This window comes from Pagrus major, chromosome 8 (genome assembly GCF_040436345.1).
Source record: "Pagrus major chromosome 8, Pma_NU_1.0".
NCBI classification, from domain to species: Eukaryota; Metazoa; Chordata; class Actinopteri; order Spariformes; family Sparidae; genus Pagrus; species Pagrus major.
The window spans coordinates 4,188,913-4,212,013 of NC_133222.1; the positions used below are offsets into that span (position 1 = coordinate 4,188,913).

The window sequence follows — 23,101 nt, forward strand, 5'->3', positions numbered from 1 at the left end:
CTCTAATTTTTTCTCCTCATCCTACGTTCATCCTGCACTCACAGAGCCTGAAGCTGTCAGGAATCCCACTGTCACTAATATCACAACATCCTCTGTGTTTCTAATCTGGACTGAACCATTGGGAAATATCTCCTTCTATAGAGTAAACTGGACTGATGGATATTTCAGTGACTCTGAAAATGTGAATCAAACACATATAAACATTACTAACCTGACTGCTGGTGTCCAGTATAACATAAGTGTTACTGCAGTGGCAGATGATGAGCGTACTGAAGGACAGAGTAAAGCTGTTTTCCAATACACAAGTAAGTATTTAGATGCGGTTCACACTGTCAGGTAGCAAGAGTGTGCAGAAGACACCTGTTGGCAAAGCAGCCGAGCACTTTGTCAGCTAAAGACTGTCTGCAGTGATCCCAAGCAGGATGAAACTCTGAAGTCACTGTAAGAAAAGTCCAGATAACAAGTCCTCTCTGAGGAGAAGGTGTTGACTGCTGGTTTGGGCATCAGCTGCAGTGATGCTGTTGTTGTACTGGACTGCTGTGATGACAAGAAAGCTCACCTGTGAAACAAAGGCCTGGGTTAATTTTATGTTTTTGCTTGTTTGTTCTTGGCTAATCGTCTTTGGCCCAAAGCTCTGTTTTGCCATGAACAGGGTCATGGATACAGTAGTTGCAATGAGGTTTCTCCACAGTGTGGCTTGTCACGACATTCATTGTAGGGTGTGAGGCTCAGTGGTCCATCGAAGTCTTTGGCTACCTCCAGACTACCAGCTCACGTGTTTTTTTGGTATGCTCAGAATGTATCGAGCTTTAGGAAGTCTCTTTAGCACAAATACAAATGAAATGTGATTTTTGCCAGTCAGATCCAAACCTCATCTGGAGGTGGTTTGAAATGCGATTCAAATCAGATTCCTCCAGCTGTTTCTCAGTCAGGACGCTCTGGTCAGTCATATCAGATTTCAGAGTGCCTTTTGTGCAACTCGCAGTGCAGGGTGTCTTGCTTAACAAGTGTGGCAACCCGACCAGCTGATAGTGGATCCAGTGACACAACGATGTTGGATGAACTTCCAGCTGCATGGAAGCAGCTTGATACTGCAATGTTTGCTGGGACAGTATGGGTCTGGTTGCAAAGTTACTGTTTTGGTGAATTTGATTGCGATATAACACCTTTCCCTTCACAGGACCTGAAGCTGTCAGAAACCTCAACGTCACTGAAATCACAACATCCTCTATATCTCTGATGTGGACTGAACCAGAGGGAAATAGATCCTTCTATAGAGTACAGTGGACTAATGGGACAACTAACTGGGCTGACAGTGTCACTGACACTGAAATGAATGTCACTGGGCTGACTGCTGGAGTGCAGTACAATTTTACTGTCATAGCAGTGGCTGGAGATAACACAACAGAAAGTGCAGTGGCTCAGATTTCTCACTATACAAGTAAGATGATGAGTCACATTTCTGCTCATGGAAGTATTTATAGTCTACTTTGTGCTTCATCTTTACTCTAACTTTGTTATATACTGAGGCGGAGAAAATTGCACTGCAAGTAGACATTACAAATCCTTGTCCATATCATCCCTCTCACTCACAGAGCCTGAAGCTGTCAGCAATCTCGCCGTCTCTAATATAACGGCATCCTCTTTGTATCTGACCTGGACTGAACCACGGGGACGTAGCTCCTTCTATAGAGTAAACTGGACTGATGGAAATATCAGTGACTCTGAAAATGTGAATCAAACACATATAAACATTATCAACCTGATTGCTGGTGTCCAGTATAACATAAGTGTTACTGCAGTGGCAGGTGATGGCCTCACTGAAGGACAGAGTACCTTTATTACTCAATACACAAGTAAGTAACCACTGGGATGTGTACTGTATGTGCTGGACCTTCGCTCCGGTTCCATCCACTGGCAGTATAACATTTGTGCTGATGATTGTTCGTATACTGCTTTGCTTTTACATGTGGATGATTAAATCTGTCTATTTTCTCCAACATTTGACTGTTTGTCTCTCCTCTCCTCTCCTCTCCTCTCCTCTCCTCTCCTCTCCTCTCCTCTCCTCTTTAGGACCTAATAAAATTGAGGTACCCACTGTATCCACAACCACCACCTCCATCTCTCTGAACTGGACAAAACCTCCTGGTGAGGTGTTCAAGTACAAGGTGGAGTGGAATAATGGAGGATCACAGATGTTCACATACACAGATAATACCTCTGCAGTGCTATCACCCCTGATACCTGGTAACGAATACACAATTGCGATCACTGCCATTGCTGGAGACAATGAACCAGGAGAACCTAACACATTCACTTCAGTGACAGGTAAGCCATATTTTCTGCATGTAACATCTCCTGGTGCTAGAAATTGTTTGAAAAATGTATCCAACATGCTTATTTTAATCCACTCATCCTGTCTTGCGTTGCGCAGTACCTGCTGTGGTCAGGAATCCCACCATCACTGACGTCACAACATCGTCTGTGTCTCTGCACTGGGATAAACCAGAGGGCAATGCAACCGGGTACATAGTTCAGTGGACCTTAGGAGAAGACACCTTCAATGACACCACTACAGACACCTCCTTTACTATCAATGGTTTGATTCCTGGATCCCGGTACAACATAACAGTGTCTGCTGTTGCTGTCAATCCCTCAAATGAAGGAGAAAGAACCCTAAGAACCACCTTCACAAGTAAGTCCACACTTTGAGAAAGTCCGTAATCAAGCTGGTAGCATTACTTTTTGCTTTAAATCCCTCCAGTCCATTCAACATGTTTATAAGCAGTGTATAAACATTGGATGAAGCACATATTGTGAAGACGTATTTTATATTAATACAACTTTTTTTTTCTGTATTGACATTCAGTATCTGTTGACATATAACTACATTAATAAGCCCTTATTCATTTACAACGAAATATCACTTATTACTTGTTTATACACTATCTATAAATGCTAAATAGGAGGACTTATAGTATAGCATTGCTGTGATACTAAACCCATAATTGCTTTGGGTTTGTGGGAAATGGTGTTCATAAAAAGGCAGCTATAAATAGAAGTATTAAAGGGTAACTCCAACAATTTTATACATTACATTGTGTTTACAGGTCTTTGGTAGTACAACTGTAAATGTGAGAAAAGTAGTGTAATCACCTTTTTATCCCACACATTCTTCTTCCCTTTCAAAACCTGCCTCCTACATTACCCACAATGCAGTTTAGCCACTGAGTGACATCACTGGAGGGCAGTTTATCAGATTACATACAGCTTCATCTGGAGCCACAAAAGGCTTCACACTAAATGTTTTTTTGAAATATGCAGTAGTCGACCTTACAAGACCTGTAAGCACACCTTGATGTTAATAATTAAATTGTCGGAGTTACCCTTTAATAATTACGATGCATGTAGCGCTGCAACAATTGGTAAATGTTTTAATTACTTTTTTTTGATGGTCAGTTTATTGTATGAGTCATTTTGCTATTGACCTCGGGTTATGCAGATACTGTAATGAGACATTTTTCACACATTTTGTTTCTCTGCCTGTGTGTTGGCACTAATTTCAACTTTAGACCTTATTGTTTAGAAATATAGGAATATGTTGACTTATATATTCACCATGTTGCAGTATTATGTTATGTTTTAATAGGAATTCACTGCAAATATACAGTTTGTACTTTAATCCTATTATGTCATTTTTTAGATGTGACACGAACATGATGACATGAATATAATGTTTTGGTTTTTTTATCACCCTCTACTTCCCTTGTGTCTAGGGCCTGACATGCCTGAAGACATTACCATTACAGCACGAGGAACTAATTACCTGAACATCAGTTGGACTTTGCGTCAAGGGGGGTTTGAACTCTATGTGGTGAACATCTCAAACCAGGACTTAGCTTTCTCCGGTAGCACAACAACCACAGACAACACAACCAACTTTGCTGGATTACGTCCTGGGAGATTGTTTGATATCGCAGTGACCGCTGTGGCTGGAGACTTCAGTAACACGTCTTATCTCTCAGCTGCCACCAGTAAGTTCATCACACGATACTGTCATTGTTTTCATGATTTTGTTTTCAGATCTTGTGCAGCTCAATATAAGTATATAAGCAACTTTGCTGTTCATCAGTACGAGTACTCCTCAAATGATAACTAGTAGCAATTTGATTTAATCTTCATGGGATATTTTGGGGAAACGCAAAGCTAACAAAAGCTTTGGGTGTGTTTGACCTCCCCACTTGTTTTTTTACTAACGTGTTAGCATGTCCTCACAATAAGTCGCAATGTGTGCTTGAAAATGTCTTAAATCATAGTCTGAGTGTATATTTTTGTTGTTGTTGTTTTTATATTGCAGTTATGAGACATTATAAAGTAATAAATGTGTGTACACTTGTTATTCATTCCTCTTAGTTCCCACACCTCCTCGTTCCTTCACCATCAGTCACCCGACAAACTCTTCGCTCCGCCTGCAGTGGGCGACCCCTGATTTGATGGATGGTGCTCCAGACACCAGCTACCGTGTCACCTACCAGCCGACGGACGGCAATGTACAAAATCGAAACCCCACAACCAATAACACAGAGCTGTCCATGCTTTCCTCTGGAACATCGTACAATATAACTGTGCAGACCGTCGGACCACAAAATCAAATGAGCTCAGTTGTCCATAACTCTTCTTTCACTTGTGAGTACAAAGCACATAGAAGTGTCTCCTTTGCTTTGAGTAATTACATTTAGTTAGGACTTCTTGCAATATGTGTATCTATTATACAGTATTGTTAATCTGGCAATCATTTAAAACACTGCACTTTATATTCATAAGATATCTTTTACATAAATCTCTTCTCCTTTATCTACTTCTGCCAACTTTTTTCTCTTTTGTGATTTTTCCAGTGCCCAACCCCGTGTTGAACCTCGAAGCCAGCCCCGAGTCCACCACCTCAATAAAAGTGCAGTGGTCAAACCCACAGGGAGCCCAGCAGTATTACACATACATGGTTGTAACCTACAAAGATATGGGAACACCGTCTGAAGTATCAGCTAGCTCTAACAGTACTAATGTGGGACGCCTGGAGCCAGGAACTCGATACAGTGTCAATGTCACGACGATAGCGGCACCAGGAAGTGAATCCACAGTGGAACATACATTCAGCTACACAAGTAAGGTCTTGAATTGAGACATTTGAACGATTAAAGACACCGCAGAAACGTCATACCTTTTTTTCTACAGTGGTCTTTAGTCTCACATAATCCTCTGCTGTGTTTGCTGCAGTGCCCAAAGCAGTGACCAACCTCAAAGTGGCAGCTGTGAACACAACGGCCATCCAGCTGACGTGGTCCAGACAAACTGATCATAAGTCCTCCTACTCCTACCGGGTGGTAGTGCTCCACCACGACATGGTGGTCCAGAATGCTTCAACCGGGACTGAGACTTACACCTTCTCCAATCTGACCCCTGGAGAATGTTACACTTTCAAAGTGTTTACAGTCGTAGGAGGGGTCCATTCCAGTGTGGCAACCACACAGAGTTTCACAAGTATGTCTTCAAAGCTTCTGTAGTGCCATTTTATGTTATACATTGATGCTAGCCTAAAAGATTAGCTTACCTAATCAAAAATACAGTCAGTAGCAGTGTCAGAAGAGCTGCCAGAACTCATAAATATACTGATTGATTGATTGATTTTAGGGTTGATTTATCATTTAGTGACGGGACAATGCACAGAACTATTTACACTTCTCGAAATTAGTTTGGGCTTTTGGGATATTTTAGAGTTTCACTTCACTTCATATGACTGTTATTGCACATGCATACATGTATACACTCATATCCCAATATCCCAGACTGATTTTGAGTAGTGTATAATGTCAGAGGCTGAAAGTAGTTGAATAGGCAAGATTTGAAAAAAGATAAAGTGCCAAATTATGCTGAATTAGTTTCCACAAATGACAAACTATCATCATATATACAAAAATGCGGGTAAAAATAAAAATGCACCTTTTTATCTCAGGAGTAGATTGTCAGTTTGCTGTTTAAACAGCCTGGATTTATAATTTTTTGCTTGGTAACAGTCATAACTAATGGATGGGCCAGTTATCCTTCTAATAAGATTATTAAAGGACCTGAATGAGGTTGTTAAATGTCTGCATTTTGTCCAAGTTGGAGGAGTGCCCCTGAAAACAACTTCCCAAATATGAGATAATAAAAGTGTAAAAATTACAGGTTTAAAAAAAAGTATTTCAGGATTTTTCTGCACTGTAACATCCCAGAAGTAGAATACACTTAAAGATATAAAGTCAAACAACAAGACCTTTGTTATATATTGGGTTGAGTTGTGTACTTAGATTATCCCCAATTTTTCCTTAAATGTTCAAACCCAGATAATTCCTAATTTTGTTTAAGTTAACGGTTCATTTACTTTGGTTGCTTGTCGCTAAAACCTCCTTGAGAGTCAGAGTCTGAAGAAGGAAGTCAGTAAATAAGACTAAAAGTAACGTGACTAAGACTTTAAAACATTTCTGCCTGATACACGTAGATATATTTGAAGACAGGGACTCCCATGATCCCACACCTCTTACAACTTTTGTTCTCTTTTGACTGAGAGGCCCCCGTCGTGGCAAAAATTACATACTGTGCCTTCAAATCTTGATCGCTATTAGAATACATAACTGTATTACAAATGCTCCGTTACAACCCAACCCTGCATATTTCTTCAAGTTAATGTAACGTGTGTTCATCAGCTCGGGCTGAATGTAAATCTTCCTTTTTCTTATTTTTTTTTACTACAGCACCTGACGTGGTTTCTGACATCACAGTCTTGGGAAGCACAACTACCCTGTCAGTGAGCTGGACGCGGGCAGGTGGGCGTGTGGACTCCTACACTGTCAATCTGTACAGAGATAACCAGCTGATGAAAAACCACAGCAATCTGAGCAATAATACTCAAAGCACAGAGTTTCTGAACCAGAAACCAGGCGTGAATTACTGTGTGCAGGTGGTCACCCACAGTGGAAACTTTGAGAATAACAGAACAGAGTGCAATGCAACCTGTGAGTCACATCATGATTTACATACCTGTGCATTTGTACAATGTGGTGTGTGTGTGCTGCATGTATGTTGACTATTAGCTAATGTATTCCTCCTCCTGTTCAGTTCCCAACCCTCCTGGCCCCATCACGGTGCAGTCTCAGACTGTGAACTCCATCACCTTTACCTGGCCCCTCCCCGACGGCATGGACCATCGTCAGTACAACTTCAGCGTGTCCCACATTAACGGCTCCTCTCTGATTGAAAACAACTCATTCCTGCTGGACAATCTCCAGTCTGGAAGTCCCTACAGTATCTCTGTCGTTACTGTGGGTGTGAGGGACTATGAGAGCACAGCAGTGACGACAGAAAATTATACCAGTGAGTGGAGTTAACACACCTGATCACACCGGGGTGATAACTGTGACTATTATTTACTAATACTTATTTATAAAAACTGTCAGTCCCTGCTTTTCATACTATTTTGTCCAAATCTGACACCTGTACTGTGTATCCACTGCATTTTAATAGGACCGTATCCTGTAACCATGCTGAGACAGTCAGAAATCAGCACAGATGCAGTGACCTTGGTGTGGGAGCAGCCGCAGAGCAAACCTCACTACTCGTTCATGGTGCAGACCTCCAACGGCTCAAATTTTGCCCCATTGTTTCGCTCCAACACCACAGTCACAATCCCTGGACTTCTCTCTGGGAGCAACTACAGCTTCACTGTCACCACACTGACAGCAGATGGCACTCAGTCAGAACCCGTGACAGTTTCCTACTTTACACGTATGTATACATGCTATCCAAGCAAAAAAAAAAACGTAAATAACAATGAAAGGAGTTTAGTGTGTCATTATTACTCTGTGCAGCCTTTGTACTGAGTGAATGTGCTGTGTATTTATTAATATAGGAAACACTTTCTGCTCTGTTTTTAGGGCCCTTCAGTGTTACAGGGTTGAAGGCTGAAACCTTAAGCACAACTGCCGTACGTCTGTCTTGGAATCGACCACCGGAGTACAAGCCGGGCTACACGTATCAGGTTAATACCACAGGCTGCGGCTCCAAGAATACAAACCTGCCAGGAGAAGTCGCAGAGATCTCAGCGCTCACCCCGGGGACAGAGTGCACCTTCTGTGTTTTTGTCCGGGCAGCCGACGGCATCGAAGGGGAAGCAAACTGCACCTCTCAGTACACCAGTAAGACTCCTCACCAGTCATTTCTTTGTCTTTATTTCACATTGTCAAGGAAGTTAATCGTCTTTAATCCGTCCTCCTCCGCACACGAACAGAGCCTGAGACAGTGCAACCCAGCGCCTCCAGCCAGGGCTCCAATAGCTCGATCCTGGTGTCATGGACCAAACCTCCTGGCAGAGTGGAGCGGTATATGGTCCGTCTGAACGGCAGTTCCTCACAGGAGCAAAACCTGAGCTCTTTGGATACCTCCCGGCTGTTTGAGGGCCTGTCCGCTGGACGGCTTTACAGTGTCATGATAACAACATTTAGTGGACCCTTCAATGCACCATCTGGATTTGTCACTAATGCAACATGTAAGTATGATACATTTGTTAGATTTTAAAGTTTGACTCATGGTATGCTTTTAAAAAATGGCCTGCAGTAACCTAAAATCTTTGTGTTTTATATATGTAATACAAAACACTTGAGTAATCCCTTTAAGCATTCCTATATTAGTGAGATTTTTTAGAGTGATGTTACTCACTTTCTGCACTTCCACCCGCCAAGTCCCCAATCCTCCCGGGGCGATTGAGGTCCTGAGCAAGACAACCGGCTCCATTGACATTCGGTGGCAGGAAGCTCCTCTGATGACCGGTGCGTCATTTCAGTACCGGTGCATCATTCCAACCCAGGGAGGAGAAAACGTCCCCAGCACCAGCACCAGGCATAATTTCACCTCCCTGCTGTCTGGGACTCCCTACAACATCTCTGTGTCCACAGTGGGCCCCATGGGTTTTGAGAGTGAGGAGGTTCAGATCCACAAGGTCACCACAAGTAAGGGTTTTATTTCTGTGTCTGAAAAAAAGGGCACGCACTGTCATCGTGTTATTTCATGTTTTAGAAAGACATTTACAACTCTCTGTCTTTTAAAACAATCAGGGCCGTTCACTGTGAGGAATCTCAGTACTTCAACAGAAGAGAGGAGCATCACGGTCATGTGGGACACACCTGACCAATACAAGGACAGCTATCGCTTCAATGTGACCTGGCAAAGGTCAAACGGGCCCAGGAGTGTCGTAGTTGCGGAAACTCAGTATAAAGTCCCTGACCTGGTTCCTGGCAGCTCCTACGACATCACAGTCACCACTGAGACCTCTGATGGAACAGAGGGGGCTCCAACACCGATTTCCGAATGCACAAGTACGGTCATAACAGATCGATTATTTTCATATTGACGTATGAACATTGTGAAAGCTTATTTTAGGAGCGATTTCAGGTAAAAAAAAGAATGTTGCATTCTGAGTTTTTAAGAGGTGAAGAGAGCGGAAGTAAGTCGGGATAAATGATAAAGTGAAGATATTTCAGTCTGTATAACCAAGTTTTAGATTACCTGTAAATAACACATTTTTATACAATTTTACTGATGTTGTGTTTCCTGACATTCATTTCTGTTTGATGCTGCAGATGCCAGCCCAGTTAAAGACTTAACTTGCAACGGTCCAAATACACCAAATGCAGAAGTCAACCTGTCCTGGAACAACCCAGATGGCAAATATTCTGGCTTCCAGGTCGCTGTTAACAACCAGATCATCAACGCGACAAGCAGCTGTTGTGCTCAAACTGTGTCCAATCTTAGTCACTTTACTGAATACCACCTGACCGTGAAGAGTCTGAGCTGTGGACAGCCGAGCACTGCTACGAATCTTTCCTGCACGACAGGCATCACAGGTAGGACATTGTGCTTTATGAACATTATAATTCAAGTGTTTGAGGTGCGTCAAATAACAACAATTTGGCCAAAACCATTTTTTTTTTTACAATTTAACAATATATTTTAATGTCTGAAATGACATCAGTGCACTTAAACAGTAAACTTCACTGGGAATTTAACAACCTGTGCACAGATACCAAAATATCTCCAATAAATCTGTGCACATAGAAACTGATACATTTGCAGAATGGTTCAGGTAGCACGCTTAAAACTCCCTGCAACATTTATTTATTTATTTATTTTTAATTATTGTTTTTGAGTTACAAAACTTACGAAGATCTTTTCTCGTTAATATTTTTTTCCAAGATCCACCCGTTATACCTGAATCTGACGCTGACAAACTAGTGATGGAGACAGAAAAGTCATACAACAAGTTCACCATTCAGGTTGAAACCAAACTGCTGACAAACACCAGCGGGCCGATCACACATGTTGGGGTGCTGATGACAAATAACCTCCCTGGTAGGTGTTTTTCTTTTAGACAGTGTTGAAATGATGTCGCGCTGTCGTAAATTTCATTGTTGCCGTCAGGACTGTCAGTAATTGTTTTTCTGTAATCCCTGTCTTTTCAGGCAACACTTCTAATTGGAGGAACTATTTGGAGAAAACTTACAATCAGTGGAAGGAGGGGAGTACTCAGGTGTACTTGGCAACAGTCACAAAAATCGCCCTCTCACGCAGTGTAGCGACGCACCTGAACATAGAAATAGGAGATGGATCCAAATTCCTGGACTACACGAATGGTGCCCTGTCTGCCAACGGGAAATACCAGTAAGAACAGAAACCAGTTTGTGTAGCGATAGGTGTGCTGCAGCCGATTATATGCATAAGTAACCTCTCAATGATAGAATAACTTGTACATGTGAAGTAAGATTTTTTAAATATCTGATTTGTTTAATCCTGCAGATATGCTATTGTGTTGTTTACCAATCTGCAAGACAACTCTATGCTCGTAAATGGCACACGGTCGCTGGTCTCAACAACACACTTCTTTACCGTCGTCCTCCCCAGCAACCCAGGTACCACAGTCACAACCAAAGCTGTTTCTTTAATGTATGTTTTGGTGCAATAAAACGCTCCTCTGATGGGAGGAAACGCTCGTTCTCGTTGTCCTGATCCTGTCTTAATCTTTGTCACATTTTAGCTGTCACTGCCATTGCTATTGGAGTGACGTTGGGAATTTTCTGCGTTCTCTTCATCATCCTCATCGGCTTCATTATCTACTGGAGAAGGTTTGTCGTCGTCACCATTGCTGACGATTGTGATTAAAAGGGGCGAGATTTAAGAATTTCAGTCAGAAACATTCAGAAATTTACTTAAATTATCAACAGAATGTGAATAAATAGCAGTTGTGACATAATGACGTCTGTGTTATATTATATATCTACTGAAGTTAGCATGCTAACCAGGTAGCCCTAGGCTGTCCCGGGCAACAGCTCCCAATCTGAACCGCTAACTGCACAGCTAACTGAGCTAACTAGCTAAGGCAGTATAAGTTTGACAGGCAGACACATTTGCACCTTTACGTCAGTTTGTACGGGACTAAACTCTAAGCTGTTCATGTACTGCAGGTTAAACAACAAAGAATCGTCAGACATCCAGATTCATGCCATAAGGTGAGGTTTTCATTATTAATAATAATAATAATAATAATAATAATAATTTAATTATTTTAATTTTAAAATACATGGAGAATGATTGTTTTTGCAACTGTGGCTGAACATTGTTTTTGTTTTTTTCCCTTTCTTTTTCCAGAGCTAAAGTGTAAGTATAATAATTCTTCAATCAGATCTACCACATGTTGCACAACATGAACCGACTGAACTGTACCGACAAAACTCGTGACTCTTGTCTGACCTCTGGTGTCCATTTGAGCAGAAGTGTGGCTGTGAGGGTGGAGGACTATGAGGCCTACTACAGGAGGCAGAAGGCTGACTCCAACTGTGGCTTTGCTGAGGAGTTTGAGGTGAGACATAAGCTTAATATTTAAGGGCTGGTGGATAAATGACTTATTCATAGCAGGCAATTAAAGCGAAAGAAATATTGAATCATCTTTACAGGAGGACCAGCATCTAAACAATGTACGATTTGTTATCAGGTTTATTCTAGAAAGATTTTATTCTCTGTTTTAGCTCCTGTCTCTTCAAGGCCTCTCCTCTTGTCTGCTCTGATTGGTCAGCTCACACATGCCTGACCCAGCACTGCTCACAGTGTCTCTGGTCGTTTTTCTTCTTCCTGTTTACAGCTTGCAGTTAGCGTCACTTCTAGCGTGAATATAGGCAAAAATGATGCAAAGACAAGAAGTCACATAATTAAAGGCGTTTCAGGCACTTCAGGAGCAGCGTTTTCTGTGGGAGAGAGGAGCTCCCGTTGGTGCAGACCTTAGGATTTTTAACTTTCAAGACCTTTTACATGCACACGAACCTGTATAACACGCTGAGAGAGAGAGAGGAACTGCACCAGATTTGGGGCACAGAGTGAGCCATCCAATCATCAATCACACTTTTTTTCCCTTTCTTCTGAAGGACCTGAAGCTCGTTGGTACAGGTCAGGCGAAAACAAACGCTCTGACTTTGGAGAACAAGCCCAAGAACCGCTACAACAACGTGCTTCCCTGTGAGTCACCTTAACAAATCCGCCTCTCCTGCTTTCAACAGTAACCCTCCTCACTCCTTAAACTGTATCATCGCCTCTCATACTGTATCTTCTACTATATCCCATTTTAATCGGTCATTAAATCAAAATTATCATACTTTTCTCGCCTCCTAGATGACTCTTCTAGGGTGAAACTCTCTATTGTCCATGGAAGTCCTTATGATGACTACATCAATGCTAACTACATGCCGGTGCGTACTGACACTCTTGAAAAGCGGCTCTCTGCCTCAGTCATTGCTTCAGTATCAGTAAACATTAACTGCTAATTCTTTCCCTTAATGTTCATTTTCAACCATCCACGTCATTCACAACCATGTTTTAAATACACTTGAGAATCTCCTGGAAAAACTGAACAGGATGGATGTTTGTGTTTCTCTGGCTGTGTGCTGACGCTTCATTCGGCAGGGTTACAACTCCAGGAAGGAGTTTATTGCAGCTCAGGGTCCTTTGCCCACCACGGTCGACGAGTTCTGGAGGATGGTCTGGGAGAAGAATGTACAGACTTTGGTCATGCTGACACGCTGTAATGAGCAGGGACGGGTGAGTAACAACACACACACACACACACACACACACACACACAATGCCTAGCAGCAACGTGTGTACATACATGGGAACACTATGTCCTTATCCACAATACTGTTGTACCAGAACTAGCAATATCAATAGAAAAACTACTTTTAACTTGGTTTATTGTATGTTTTGTCTCAAAATATAAGTATAGGGAGGTGGAGAGAGAGAGTCTGTAACCATAACTGTACAAAAAAGAGCAATTACACACATTTTATGGTGGCGTTAGGTTGCACAACTGCCGCTTACTTTGACAAAGCGAGGACGGGGGGAAAAAAAGGAAATGATCAGGGGCATGTGTTTTATTAACATGATATCAATATTTGATTTGTCAATATCATGGTGTAATGCAACATCCCCAGCCTGAACATTGAATATCTCATCCTAAAAGTAGAAGAAATATCTTCCATGAATGATCCTCCACCGTAAAACAACAGATGTTGTGGTGTCGTTGTGGAATAAACAACATGTAAGAATCATGTGTGACCACTGAAAATCTAAACCAGATAAGAAGAGAGACAAGTGCTATAAATGATCACATTTCACACAGTAAACATTTTATATGGGTTGAGGCAAAAAAATAGTCAAGTCAATACCTAAGAAGGAGAATTTACCTGCTAACATACACAGAAAAATACTAAAATTTGTCTTTTTAAATGCTGTTGATAATTTAATTTCACTTTTGAATGTTTTAAACACATTTCTTTTTATATATTGTACCTTTTAAATAAAAACCCAAACAAACAGTACAGCTGCGGACCCACGCTGCTTTATATTCCATATAAACCACTTCCCAGTACATGATTTATATTTAAGATATCAACATCTCTGTGGTCTGTAGGCAGCCAACTCTGCAGAGTGTGTGTTCAAACCAACTGAATGTATGTACAGTGTATGGTTCATCTATTACTCAGCTTCCTGCTGCACTCTACAGTTATGTGTTGTTCACCTGGAGGAGGAGGTGTAGCATCGCTGGTTTGAAAATAGCTCATAAAATGTACCCAAAAATAAATAAATAATAGAAGAGTAGAGATGCTGGAGTTTCTATATGTTACGTGTTGTTGAAAAGGGATCTTTTCTGTATCCTGAATTTGAATTCTGAATACTTGCAGAATGATTTGTTTTTCTTTTCCCAGGTAAAATGTGAGCAATACTGGGATTCTGGCACTAAGATCTATGGAGACATCACTGTGACAACGACCTCTGAAATACCACTTGAAGACTGGACCATCAGGGACTTTGACATCAAAAATGTAAGTGGCCGGACACTGCAGGAGGGTCAGAATCAAGTGCTTATTTAACACCCTTAGTGTGTAATACTTGACCTACATCCAAATCATCTTAAAGAGTGAACAAACAACACCCTGCTCAACATTTGTCATCGGTCTAATGAATGTGCAGTAATCACACGGCGCTGTGAGTCAGAGTCTGATGAAATGACATTCAAATATGAATCCTTGAAACCGTTGAATGTCCTCGAAACAAGATCTCATCAGTCGCAACTATTTTGAGCTTGTGCGTGCGTTCGTGTTTCGTCCTTCAGGTGAAAACAGCAGAGACCCGTTCGGTGCGTCACTTCCACTTCACAGCCTGGCCGGATCACGGGGTACCAGAAACCACCGAGCTCCTCATCAGCTTCAGGCATCTGGTCAGAGAACACATGAACCAGTACTCCAGACACTCTCCCACTGTGGTCCACTGCAGGTCCGACAAAAACACAAAAACACAACGGGAACACACACTTTTACCTTCAGTTCTGAACTGTTTCATCTGATATTCTGTCCCTCTGTCTGCTCCCTCCTCTGTCTGTGTGTCTACGTTGTCTACGCTCAGTGCCGGTGTTGGACGTACAGGTACCTTCATCGCCATCGACCGTTTGCTCTTCCAGATCGAAAGGGAAAACATAGTGGACGTGTACGGCATCGTGCACGATCTGCGCATGCACCGGCCCCTCATGGTGCAGACAGAGGTAGGACACAGTCACACACGCTGTTATTTTTTTTACCGCACATGTTATTTGAAATGCAGCTCAGTGGAGTTTTTCTATTTGACGTCCCTGCAGGATCAGTACGTCTTCCTGAACCAGTGCGCCATGGACATCATCAGATCAAGAACTGGAACCAACGTGGATCTAATCTACCAGAACACAGCTGCGCTCTCTATTTACGACAACGTAGAACCGAAGGGTTATGGCAAAAACGGGTACAACAACGCATAGGCCGGGCTCTTCATCTTCACTCTTAACATGAAAACTGCGCAGACACTCGTAAAGGGAACGCCTTTATCAGATTGTGCTGTATTTATTTTTTTATTCCTGTCACGCTTTTTCTTAAGAATCTTGTAGCTTTTTCTATTTTGTGGTATTTATTTGTTAAAAAATGAATGTTTGTTAAAGGAGGAGACTGTATATGGAAATACAACAGGAGACTAGTAATCACTGACCAAAAATATTTGGATTCTTTCTTATTAATGCAGATTTTTTTGTATTGCTCAGCTTATATTTCTGCTTGTTTACTACTGTATGTGACTTACTGATGATACATGTTTTTCTCAGGTAATATGTTGATGATGCTGTATAGGTATTATTACAGACACGAAGATAAATCTGTAATTAATTGAACCCTTGAAATTGCTATTGTACAAAACAACATGCTGGTATAAATACTGTGTGCCTTTTTTCAAAACCTATATGCTTTAATACCAATAGGTGGCACTCCTCACTCCTTACATTACCTTGTTATAGGAACCTTGAGATGAAATTTCTCAGTCCGTCATCTTTTATCGGCACATATTCCGGCCAGTCCTTTTATTTTTGCACCTCTTAAGCCCGTTTGAACTGTGCAATGTCTTTTAATGAAGGATTTTTGTGGTTTGTTGTAGAGACTTTTATATTTGATTGCACTGTAGTGAATAATGCACTGGATGCATTTGTCTTTCTACACTGTCCTCCTTATTTTATAAAACTATTTTATCTGTATCATTGACTATATTTTGGCCAGTGCTTTGTGAAACTGTTGAAGACATTTTTGCTACTCACCCCACATTTGATTGTTACAGTTTTACTTTGATTATTTTTCTAAGGGTTAAAGAGATGGGCCAGGTTAAACAAAAGCTCAGGAACTCAGATAATGAAAATGAACATTTTAACAGGCGGTGTGGTGTCAGAAAACCCATACGGCACCAGTGTGTAGGTGACATCTATTGTTTTATTTTATTGTTAATGTCTTTCTTCTCTACCTTGACATTCCTCAAAGAAACAAGGATGTTATGTCCCTTCCTGCTGCACATATGGATATTTCCTGTGATGTTAAAATCACCTTTATTTTCAGCTTTTTAAAGGGCACAGTCTTCCATTAGGGCAGGTACGTTTATTAAAGACAATTCATGTGCATAGTCGGCTGTAGATATTTTTAGGGCTATGTTTTATTATTATTATTATTGTATCATAATGTACTTATTGATTGAAAGCACTTGTGTTTTAGTGACGACCACAGTAGCATATAGTCACACAGTTTTTAGGATGTTTTTGAAAATGCTTTATGAGATGCTTGCTGGTACAACGCCATTATGTAAAAAAAGGAGCGAGGAGCGTTTAATATTTGTGTATCCTTCGATCTGTACAACAAAATATGATTAAAGATGTTATGAGATTTTACCTCACATTTGTATATGGCTATGTGGTGTGTTTGAATCAGTGTGTGCGTGAGTGCAGTGCCCATCCTCTCCTTTGTGCACAATCAGGATTTTAGAGCTAGTTTTTGTGTTGTGTAACATTTCACAAGCTAATAAAATTGTTTCGAGTGGAAAGATGAAAAGAAACAAACAATCATGCTGCAGAGGAGGACCGGGCTGCCACACTTCTGCATTATTCAGAGCAACTTTCAGGTCGCAGGTATCTAAGTGCACCCTCGAAGAATGAATAAATAATACCAGTTCTGTCTCGTACTCAACGAGAAAAAAGCTTCTTTTTTTTTACGCTGAAACTTCAAAATGTCTAATTTTACAGCTTACATCAGGCCTCCACTCTGGAGCTTCTGTACAATATGGAGGTGTCACACCAACACAGTGCAGGGCGCTCCCAGCATGGTGGTAATAACAAGACTTTGTCAGCACGTCGACTTCAATAAGCCTGATATCTTAGACAGTGAGGCCCCTCTTTTTCTCCCCCATTTTCCCCGTCTCTCCCCTCCACTCCTCCACATGGTCCACGTCTCTCAGTTCCAAACGTTGGATCTAAATATAGATCTGGCATTTGAATGCCTCTTTCTAGTTTTTCTGTGTCTGTTAGTTTGAAAATAAAGAGCGTGCACGGAGCTGGAGCCATAATGACAGCAATCCAACCTGCAAACATAAAAGTAAACTAGGACAAAAGATAACTGGGTGATCCAAATTTAATGATGAGCTCAGATGCTTATGTGCCAGTAAATCCACCATAATGGATTACACCGGGGTTTATCAGCTCCTGATTGTGGCGATAATAGGGTTTTTTATTTTCTGTCTTTAAAAGCATTAAAAACAGTCTCAAATGTGGATTGGTGCCCTATCACAGGAAGTGGAAAAACAAACACACAGCTATGTAAGGGTCTTGCCTTGACCTTTGTGAAGTCAAAACCCACAAAGTTTACACTCGACTGCACATGTAGCTGTTGACGTCTGGCCAGCGGTGTAATATTAACATGCTCGTGACCTTTCACCTTTGTTTTTTATGTCAGTGAAGCTATGATGGACATTGACACAATACCTGCACAGTCACCCAGTAAATTGTAACAGAAAGATAAGGATGAACACTCATGAATTGCAAACAACGGAGGGAGTGTGCTGAAGTCGAGCAAAAACAAGGAAATACCAGAGGTCAAAGGAAAGTAGATTCACTCATGTACTGTTCTTTAGTAGAGTTATGAGGTTCTTGTTCTGTTAATACTTTCTGAGAAATACTTCAGAATATGTATTTTGATGATGACAAATGTACGATCATAGCTGCTCCTGTAGGCAGCGGAGGGAAATAGCTGAATACAGTTATTACAACATTATTTTGAGGCACTCGCTTATTGAAATATATCATTTTTTTCCACCTTATACTTCAGTTTCTCTACACTTCAGAAAAAATACTGTCCTCTCAATCCACCGTAACACAACACGCTGTGTGATCATCTTATTCATGAGATGCATTGTTATAGGTTAAACTACGGTGGCCCTGAGGGTCAATCTTGAGGGCCGTGTTTCCTGAAATGTCTGTGTGTTTTGTAAAAGTTGTGTTTTCTCAAATGTCGTGTTTTGTAAATCGATTTGTTTTGTGTTAAATGTTGTGTAATCTGAAATGTTGTGTAATCTGAAATGTTCTGATTGTGAAATGTTGTGTTTTGTGAAATGTCGTTGTGTATTCAGAAATTGTGTGTTTTGTTAAATGTTGTGTTTTGTGAAATGTTTTGTAATCTGAAATGTTGTGTATTGTGAAATGTTATGTTTTGTGAAATGTTGTGTTTTGTGAAATGTCGTTGCGTATTCAGAAATTGTGTTTTGTTAGATTTTGTGGGGTTTGTGAAATGTTGTGTTTTGTTAAATGTTGTTGTGTTTAATGTCGTTGTGTTTTGTTCTGTTTTGTTTAATGTTGTTGTGTTTTGTGAAATGTCGTTGTGTTTTGTTAAATGTTGTGTTGTGTAAAATGTTGTTGTTTTTTGTTTAATGTTGTTGTGTTTTGTTAAATGTTGTGTTTCGTGAAATGTTGTTTGTTATGTAAAATATTGTTGTGTTTTGTGAACACAATGACATTAAAGGCAATATTTCACAATTGTGTTTTGTGAAAGGTTGCCTTTAATGTCATTGTGTTTTGTTGTGTTTTGTGAAACGTTGTTGTGTTTTGTGAAATATTGTCTTTAATGACGCTGTGTTTTGTCCTGTTTTGTTTAACGTTGTTGTGTTTTGTTAAATGTTGTGTTTTGTGAAAGGTTGTCTTTAATGTCATTGTGTTTTGTTCCGTTTTGTGTAATGTTGTTGTGTTGTGTGAAATGTCGTTGTGTATTCAGAAATTGTGTATTTTGCGAAATGTTGTTGTGTTTTGTGTAATGCTGTTTTGTTTAATGTCGTTGTGTTTAGCTCTGTTTCGTTTAACGTCCTTGTGTTTTCTGAGATGTCATGTTTTCTAAAATCCTACTTACATCTGAATGCCTCATCGCTCAATAAAACGATACCCAACCCAGTCGGGGGCCATGTTGCTGCCTACTTACCACTTTAAACATTTATTTTGTTTTACTTCTGTACTTCTCACACCTGAACCCAAAACAACCTGCAGTCCAGCACCGAGCAGCAGCAGCAGGTGTGGTTCGCCTCTGCGGCCACAGGTGTCGCCGGTGCGCTCCTCCTGCGTTGTGGCAGCAGCCAGCGGCCAGATGAACCGCAGCAGGAGGATCCAGCCCGCTCCACACTCTCCATATTGAAAGGGGAGCAACTTCTCCTCCAGCCGACTCCCACCGTCCGCCACAGCCCGCCCGCTGTTCCCCCACCACCGCCGCCGCCACGACCCAGCTGTCTCACCCCAGCCCCGTGCTATGACGCCGGACCTGGGAAGGAAGCAGAGAAACAACCGTGCGAGCGCCACGCTGGTCGACACACGGTAAGTTTACGTGTCTTTTACTCCGCGGCGCCGTGAACACAACTCGCTATTTTTATCGAACGTTCTCTTTCTGGGTTTCTTCAACTAACGGCTGTTTCACGCGCTGACTGGTAACTTACGCTAGCTAGCGGAGCTCACGTAGCATTCACTGGTTTCTAGGAGGAGGAGGAGGATTTTGCTTTTTTTCCCGGGATGTACACGGTTTATTTGAGCATCATAACGTCGCAATATATTGGAGGAATGTGGTCAGTGGTGGTATTAGCGTTCTCTCTCTCTCTCTCTCTCTCTCTCTCTCTGTGTGTGTGTGTCGTCTGGCTGGGTAGTGGCTAACGTGACAAGCTAGCTCCGTAAAGTAAACCCTCATCACCACGTTAGCAGACCCATGCGGCTGCGGCTGTGGGGCTGTCACTTGTTTGCATGGTAACCGTGAACCTAGCCGATGGTCTGGTGGTGGTGGGGGGGTGTCGGTGACAAGCGAAGGGCAAGTACATCCGTGTGATTTACCTTTTTTTCTCCATTTAATCGTTTTACCTGTGTCTGGCACCACCTGCTTCATGTTGGAAGTTGGTAGCACCGATTTAAAAAATTGGGATAAGGTAGCCCAGTCATGTAGGAGGAATAGGTACTTAAACAGCCTCCATTGCTCAAAAGGAAAGCGTGTACATGGCTGTGGCAGCATGTAGCGGTCATATATAATGCAGGGTGGCACTACAGATGATTTAAAGGAGAAGCTAGGTGGACATTTAAATGTCAGACGTATACACAGTGCAGTGCTAACACATCTTCAGCATGGCTCCAGTGTTTCTGCTGTAATGTCAAAGCTGTAAACCTTTTGACGTGTCTTTACTTTGCCAGCACATTAAGATTGTCAGCAGTCATTTCCATGCAGATACCCCCTCTCAATGCACATTTAAAGCTCTGTAATAGATTATACATCATTTTTCTTTTTGTGGCACAGCCTTTATAATAGAAATGTGACTTTCTGGACAGATAAATTGCTAATATTGGTTCAGTCCAGATATATAAGCAGCAATTAGGGGTGTAAATCGCACGGTTCATCACGATGTGATATTTTATCGATGCTTTGGACAACGATATGATATTTGCCGATATCACAAAGTCTGCCACGATGCGATTTTGATTTGATTTGATACAGGGGCCTGAGATCGATATGAGGTGATGTCATCTTCCCATTGAACACACAACAACAAATTGCAGAACAGAAATGGCAAAACAGGTTTTTGGTCATTTTTAAAACAGTGTCTTCGTTAAATAGCTTAATATAGCTAATAACAGGGTGTCACAAACTCGGTGCTTTTGCTTACATTTACTGTGTCGAGCTCAAGTTGGGTGCGGATGTAAAACAAAAAGAGCGTCTTTTGAGTTTAGGTTGGGCTCGGTTCGTTTTCTCTTGGACTCGGTCAGGTTCAGAGAAAAACTGACATACTTAAATCATCATTAGGCACTGCACAGCAGATTTCATTGCACGGCTATGTGCAAATGAGAATAAAGACAATTTATTCTATTCTAAATCAAGTATGGTTTGAGCTATAGTGATATTAGATCTTGACGAGATAATGACCAAATGTGGAGATTGTACAGTGCCACTTCGCCTCATCCATCTCTGTCTATTCCTAGTGTAGACAAAGATAGAAGAGCTCATCATCTTTAATCGTGTGGTATTATGTGGAGTTGGGCTTTACTAGAGATGAGAAGCGCAGAAGTGCACTTTAGTTAATAGTTAAAAGGGTTAGTGGAATGTGTTGCTCACAATACTGGAAAAAAAAATAATCTCACGAGAGTGAGAGTCTAAGCACAAGAGGAAATGATTACCAGAGTGCTAGAAGTGAAAATGTCAGGTGATATTTGGGAAATTGCAGCTGAGTGAGAAGACAGTTTAACTGTCTGCCTCTCGTTCTTCACTTTCTTTTTTTGTTGAAGCTCTGCAAAGTCCTTATTTGCTTTGTTGTCTCGGTGTTTCTGTGAGCCGTCTGCACATTCAGTCCACTCCATCTTACAGAGTGGGTTATACAGAATAATGAAGGCCTGATAGGCAGTTGTTTGGAGTCTGTGTCAGACTGACACTGAACAAAAATTGATCTCATATTGAATGACCGCAAAATGTCAGACTGCAAGTGGTGTCAGTAGCAGGGATGGTAACATGTAGGTATTTGAAGGTCATTAATAGTGCCTGTCCATTGGAAATGGGTCATGAGATCAATAACAACAGACACTACTTCTATTTTTATATTTGTTTTAATATTAAGTGTGTTGCTTTAAGTACTCTGTGTCTAATGCCCTTCATTAGAGTGAGTTTTAATCCTCTGTAACCAAACAGATCAACGTCTATTCCAATTTGAGTTTTTCCAGTTTAGCTTTTATTATGTTGAGAGGTTTTGTGTGCTGATCTGTTAACACTCGAAGTCTAGTCACACCATGTGACGGACAGTCTACCTTGCACTAATCAGGTGGGGATATTTAATGGTGTTGGTCCTTAAGCCTATCAACTCAAACTGTGGCTTTGCTCTGCTGTGAACGACAAATGGGGAGAGAGTAGTCGTGGATGAAGGACAGAGAAAAGGGTGGTGAGAATATGAGGAGTTGTTTCTGTGGGTGGTTAGTGCTTTTTTTTCTAGCAGGAAGACACAGCAACAGATGTCCCAACTTCCCTGCTGTGCTGCGAGGGATACTCATGTCTGACCACATACTGTAGATCTCACTCTATATGAGAAGCTACCCAAGAGTGTCCTACGGGTTTAAGAGGCTGACTGTATAATTACAGTACCACTGGTTTAAGTCCAGCTGGGGACCTTTTGTTACGCACATTTTCTAATCTCTCTCCCCTCATTTCCAGTTTAATCTCTAATAGCCGCTATAAGAATACAGGCACCATGTGTCAGGGTGTCAGAATAACCTTTTTTTGTGGTATTAAACACAGCCAGGATTGCTCATTGTTTTGAATGATCAGTTGGATCCTTCCTCTGTTTGCCTTTATTTGAAAGTATGACAGTATGACAGTAGAGACAGATGGGATGATGACGAGTGAAAAGGGGACTTAGCCGACTAGAATTATGCTGGAACGTCACACCGAACGTTTCTCGGTAAACCTCTTAAATCATTCAACCACCAGAACGCTGAACCCATTGGATCTTCAGGTGTAGCTGTGGGCAGCGGTTCTGTCCCTTGAGGAAGCTGGTGTGCAGTCAGTGATTCCACGAATAAACCTTCACCTCGCTCCTGTAAAACAAAACTTTTGTTTTGTTGCAACAGAAACTATCACGCTTCCTGTTT

The 23,101-nt window shown here is 41.4% G+C and overlaps 1 protein-coding gene across 1 annotated transcript in view; it reads left to right on the plus strand.

Moving 5' to 3' along the window:
• Nucleotides 1–16,855, plus strand: part of LOC141000861 (uncharacterized) — a 52,929-nt gene extending 36,074 nt beyond the window's left edge. The window contains exons 32-62 of the mRNA XM_073471742.1: nucleotides 45–305; nucleotides 1,181–1,441; nucleotides 1,596–1,856; nucleotides 2,074–2,328; nucleotides 2,435–2,695; nucleotides 3,777–4,034; nucleotides 4,414–4,686; nucleotides 4,896–5,162; nucleotides 5,275–5,538; nucleotides 6,789–7,049; nucleotides 7,153–7,407; nucleotides 7,558–7,818; nucleotides 7,968–8,228; nucleotides 8,321–8,578; nucleotides 8,772–9,038; nucleotides 9,144–9,404; nucleotides 9,669–9,932; nucleotides 10,282–10,437; nucleotides 10,548–10,746; nucleotides 10,882–10,994; nucleotides 11,120–11,207; nucleotides 11,547–11,591; nucleotides 11,669–11,675; nucleotides 11,765–11,941; nucleotides 12,501–12,591; nucleotides 12,745–12,821; nucleotides 13,036–13,170; nucleotides 14,337–14,453; nucleotides 14,744–14,904; nucleotides 15,034–15,169; nucleotides 15,263–16,855. Of these exons, the coding sequence (XP_073327843.1) occupies nucleotides 45–305; nucleotides 1,181–1,441; nucleotides 1,596–1,856; nucleotides 2,074–2,328; nucleotides 2,435–2,695; nucleotides 3,777–4,034; nucleotides 4,414–4,686; nucleotides 4,896–5,162; nucleotides 5,275–5,538; nucleotides 6,789–7,049; nucleotides 7,153–7,407; nucleotides 7,558–7,818; nucleotides 7,968–8,228; nucleotides 8,321–8,578; nucleotides 8,772–9,038; nucleotides 9,144–9,404; nucleotides 9,669–9,932; nucleotides 10,282–10,437; nucleotides 10,548–10,746; nucleotides 10,882–10,994; nucleotides 11,120–11,207; nucleotides 11,547–11,591; nucleotides 11,669–11,675; nucleotides 11,765–11,941; nucleotides 12,501–12,591; nucleotides 12,745–12,821; nucleotides 13,036–13,170; nucleotides 14,337–14,453; nucleotides 14,744–14,904; nucleotides 15,034–15,169; nucleotides 15,263–15,418 (6,107 nt within the window). The 3' untranslated portion in view covers nucleotides 15,419–16,855. The remainder of the gene's footprint in view (nucleotides 1–44; nucleotides 306–1,180; nucleotides 1,442–1,595; nucleotides 1,857–2,073; nucleotides 2,329–2,434; nucleotides 2,696–3,776; nucleotides 4,035–4,413; nucleotides 4,687–4,895; nucleotides 5,163–5,274; nucleotides 5,539–6,788; nucleotides 7,050–7,152; nucleotides 7,408–7,557; nucleotides 7,819–7,967; nucleotides 8,229–8,320; nucleotides 8,579–8,771; nucleotides 9,039–9,143; nucleotides 9,405–9,668; nucleotides 9,933–10,281; nucleotides 10,438–10,547; nucleotides 10,747–10,881; nucleotides 10,995–11,119; nucleotides 11,208–11,546; nucleotides 11,592–11,668; nucleotides 11,676–11,764; nucleotides 11,942–12,500; nucleotides 12,592–12,744; nucleotides 12,822–13,035; nucleotides 13,171–14,336; nucleotides 14,454–14,743; nucleotides 14,905–15,033; nucleotides 15,170–15,262) is intronic.
• The last annotated feature ends 6,246 nt before the right edge of the window (nucleotides 16,856–23,101 follow it).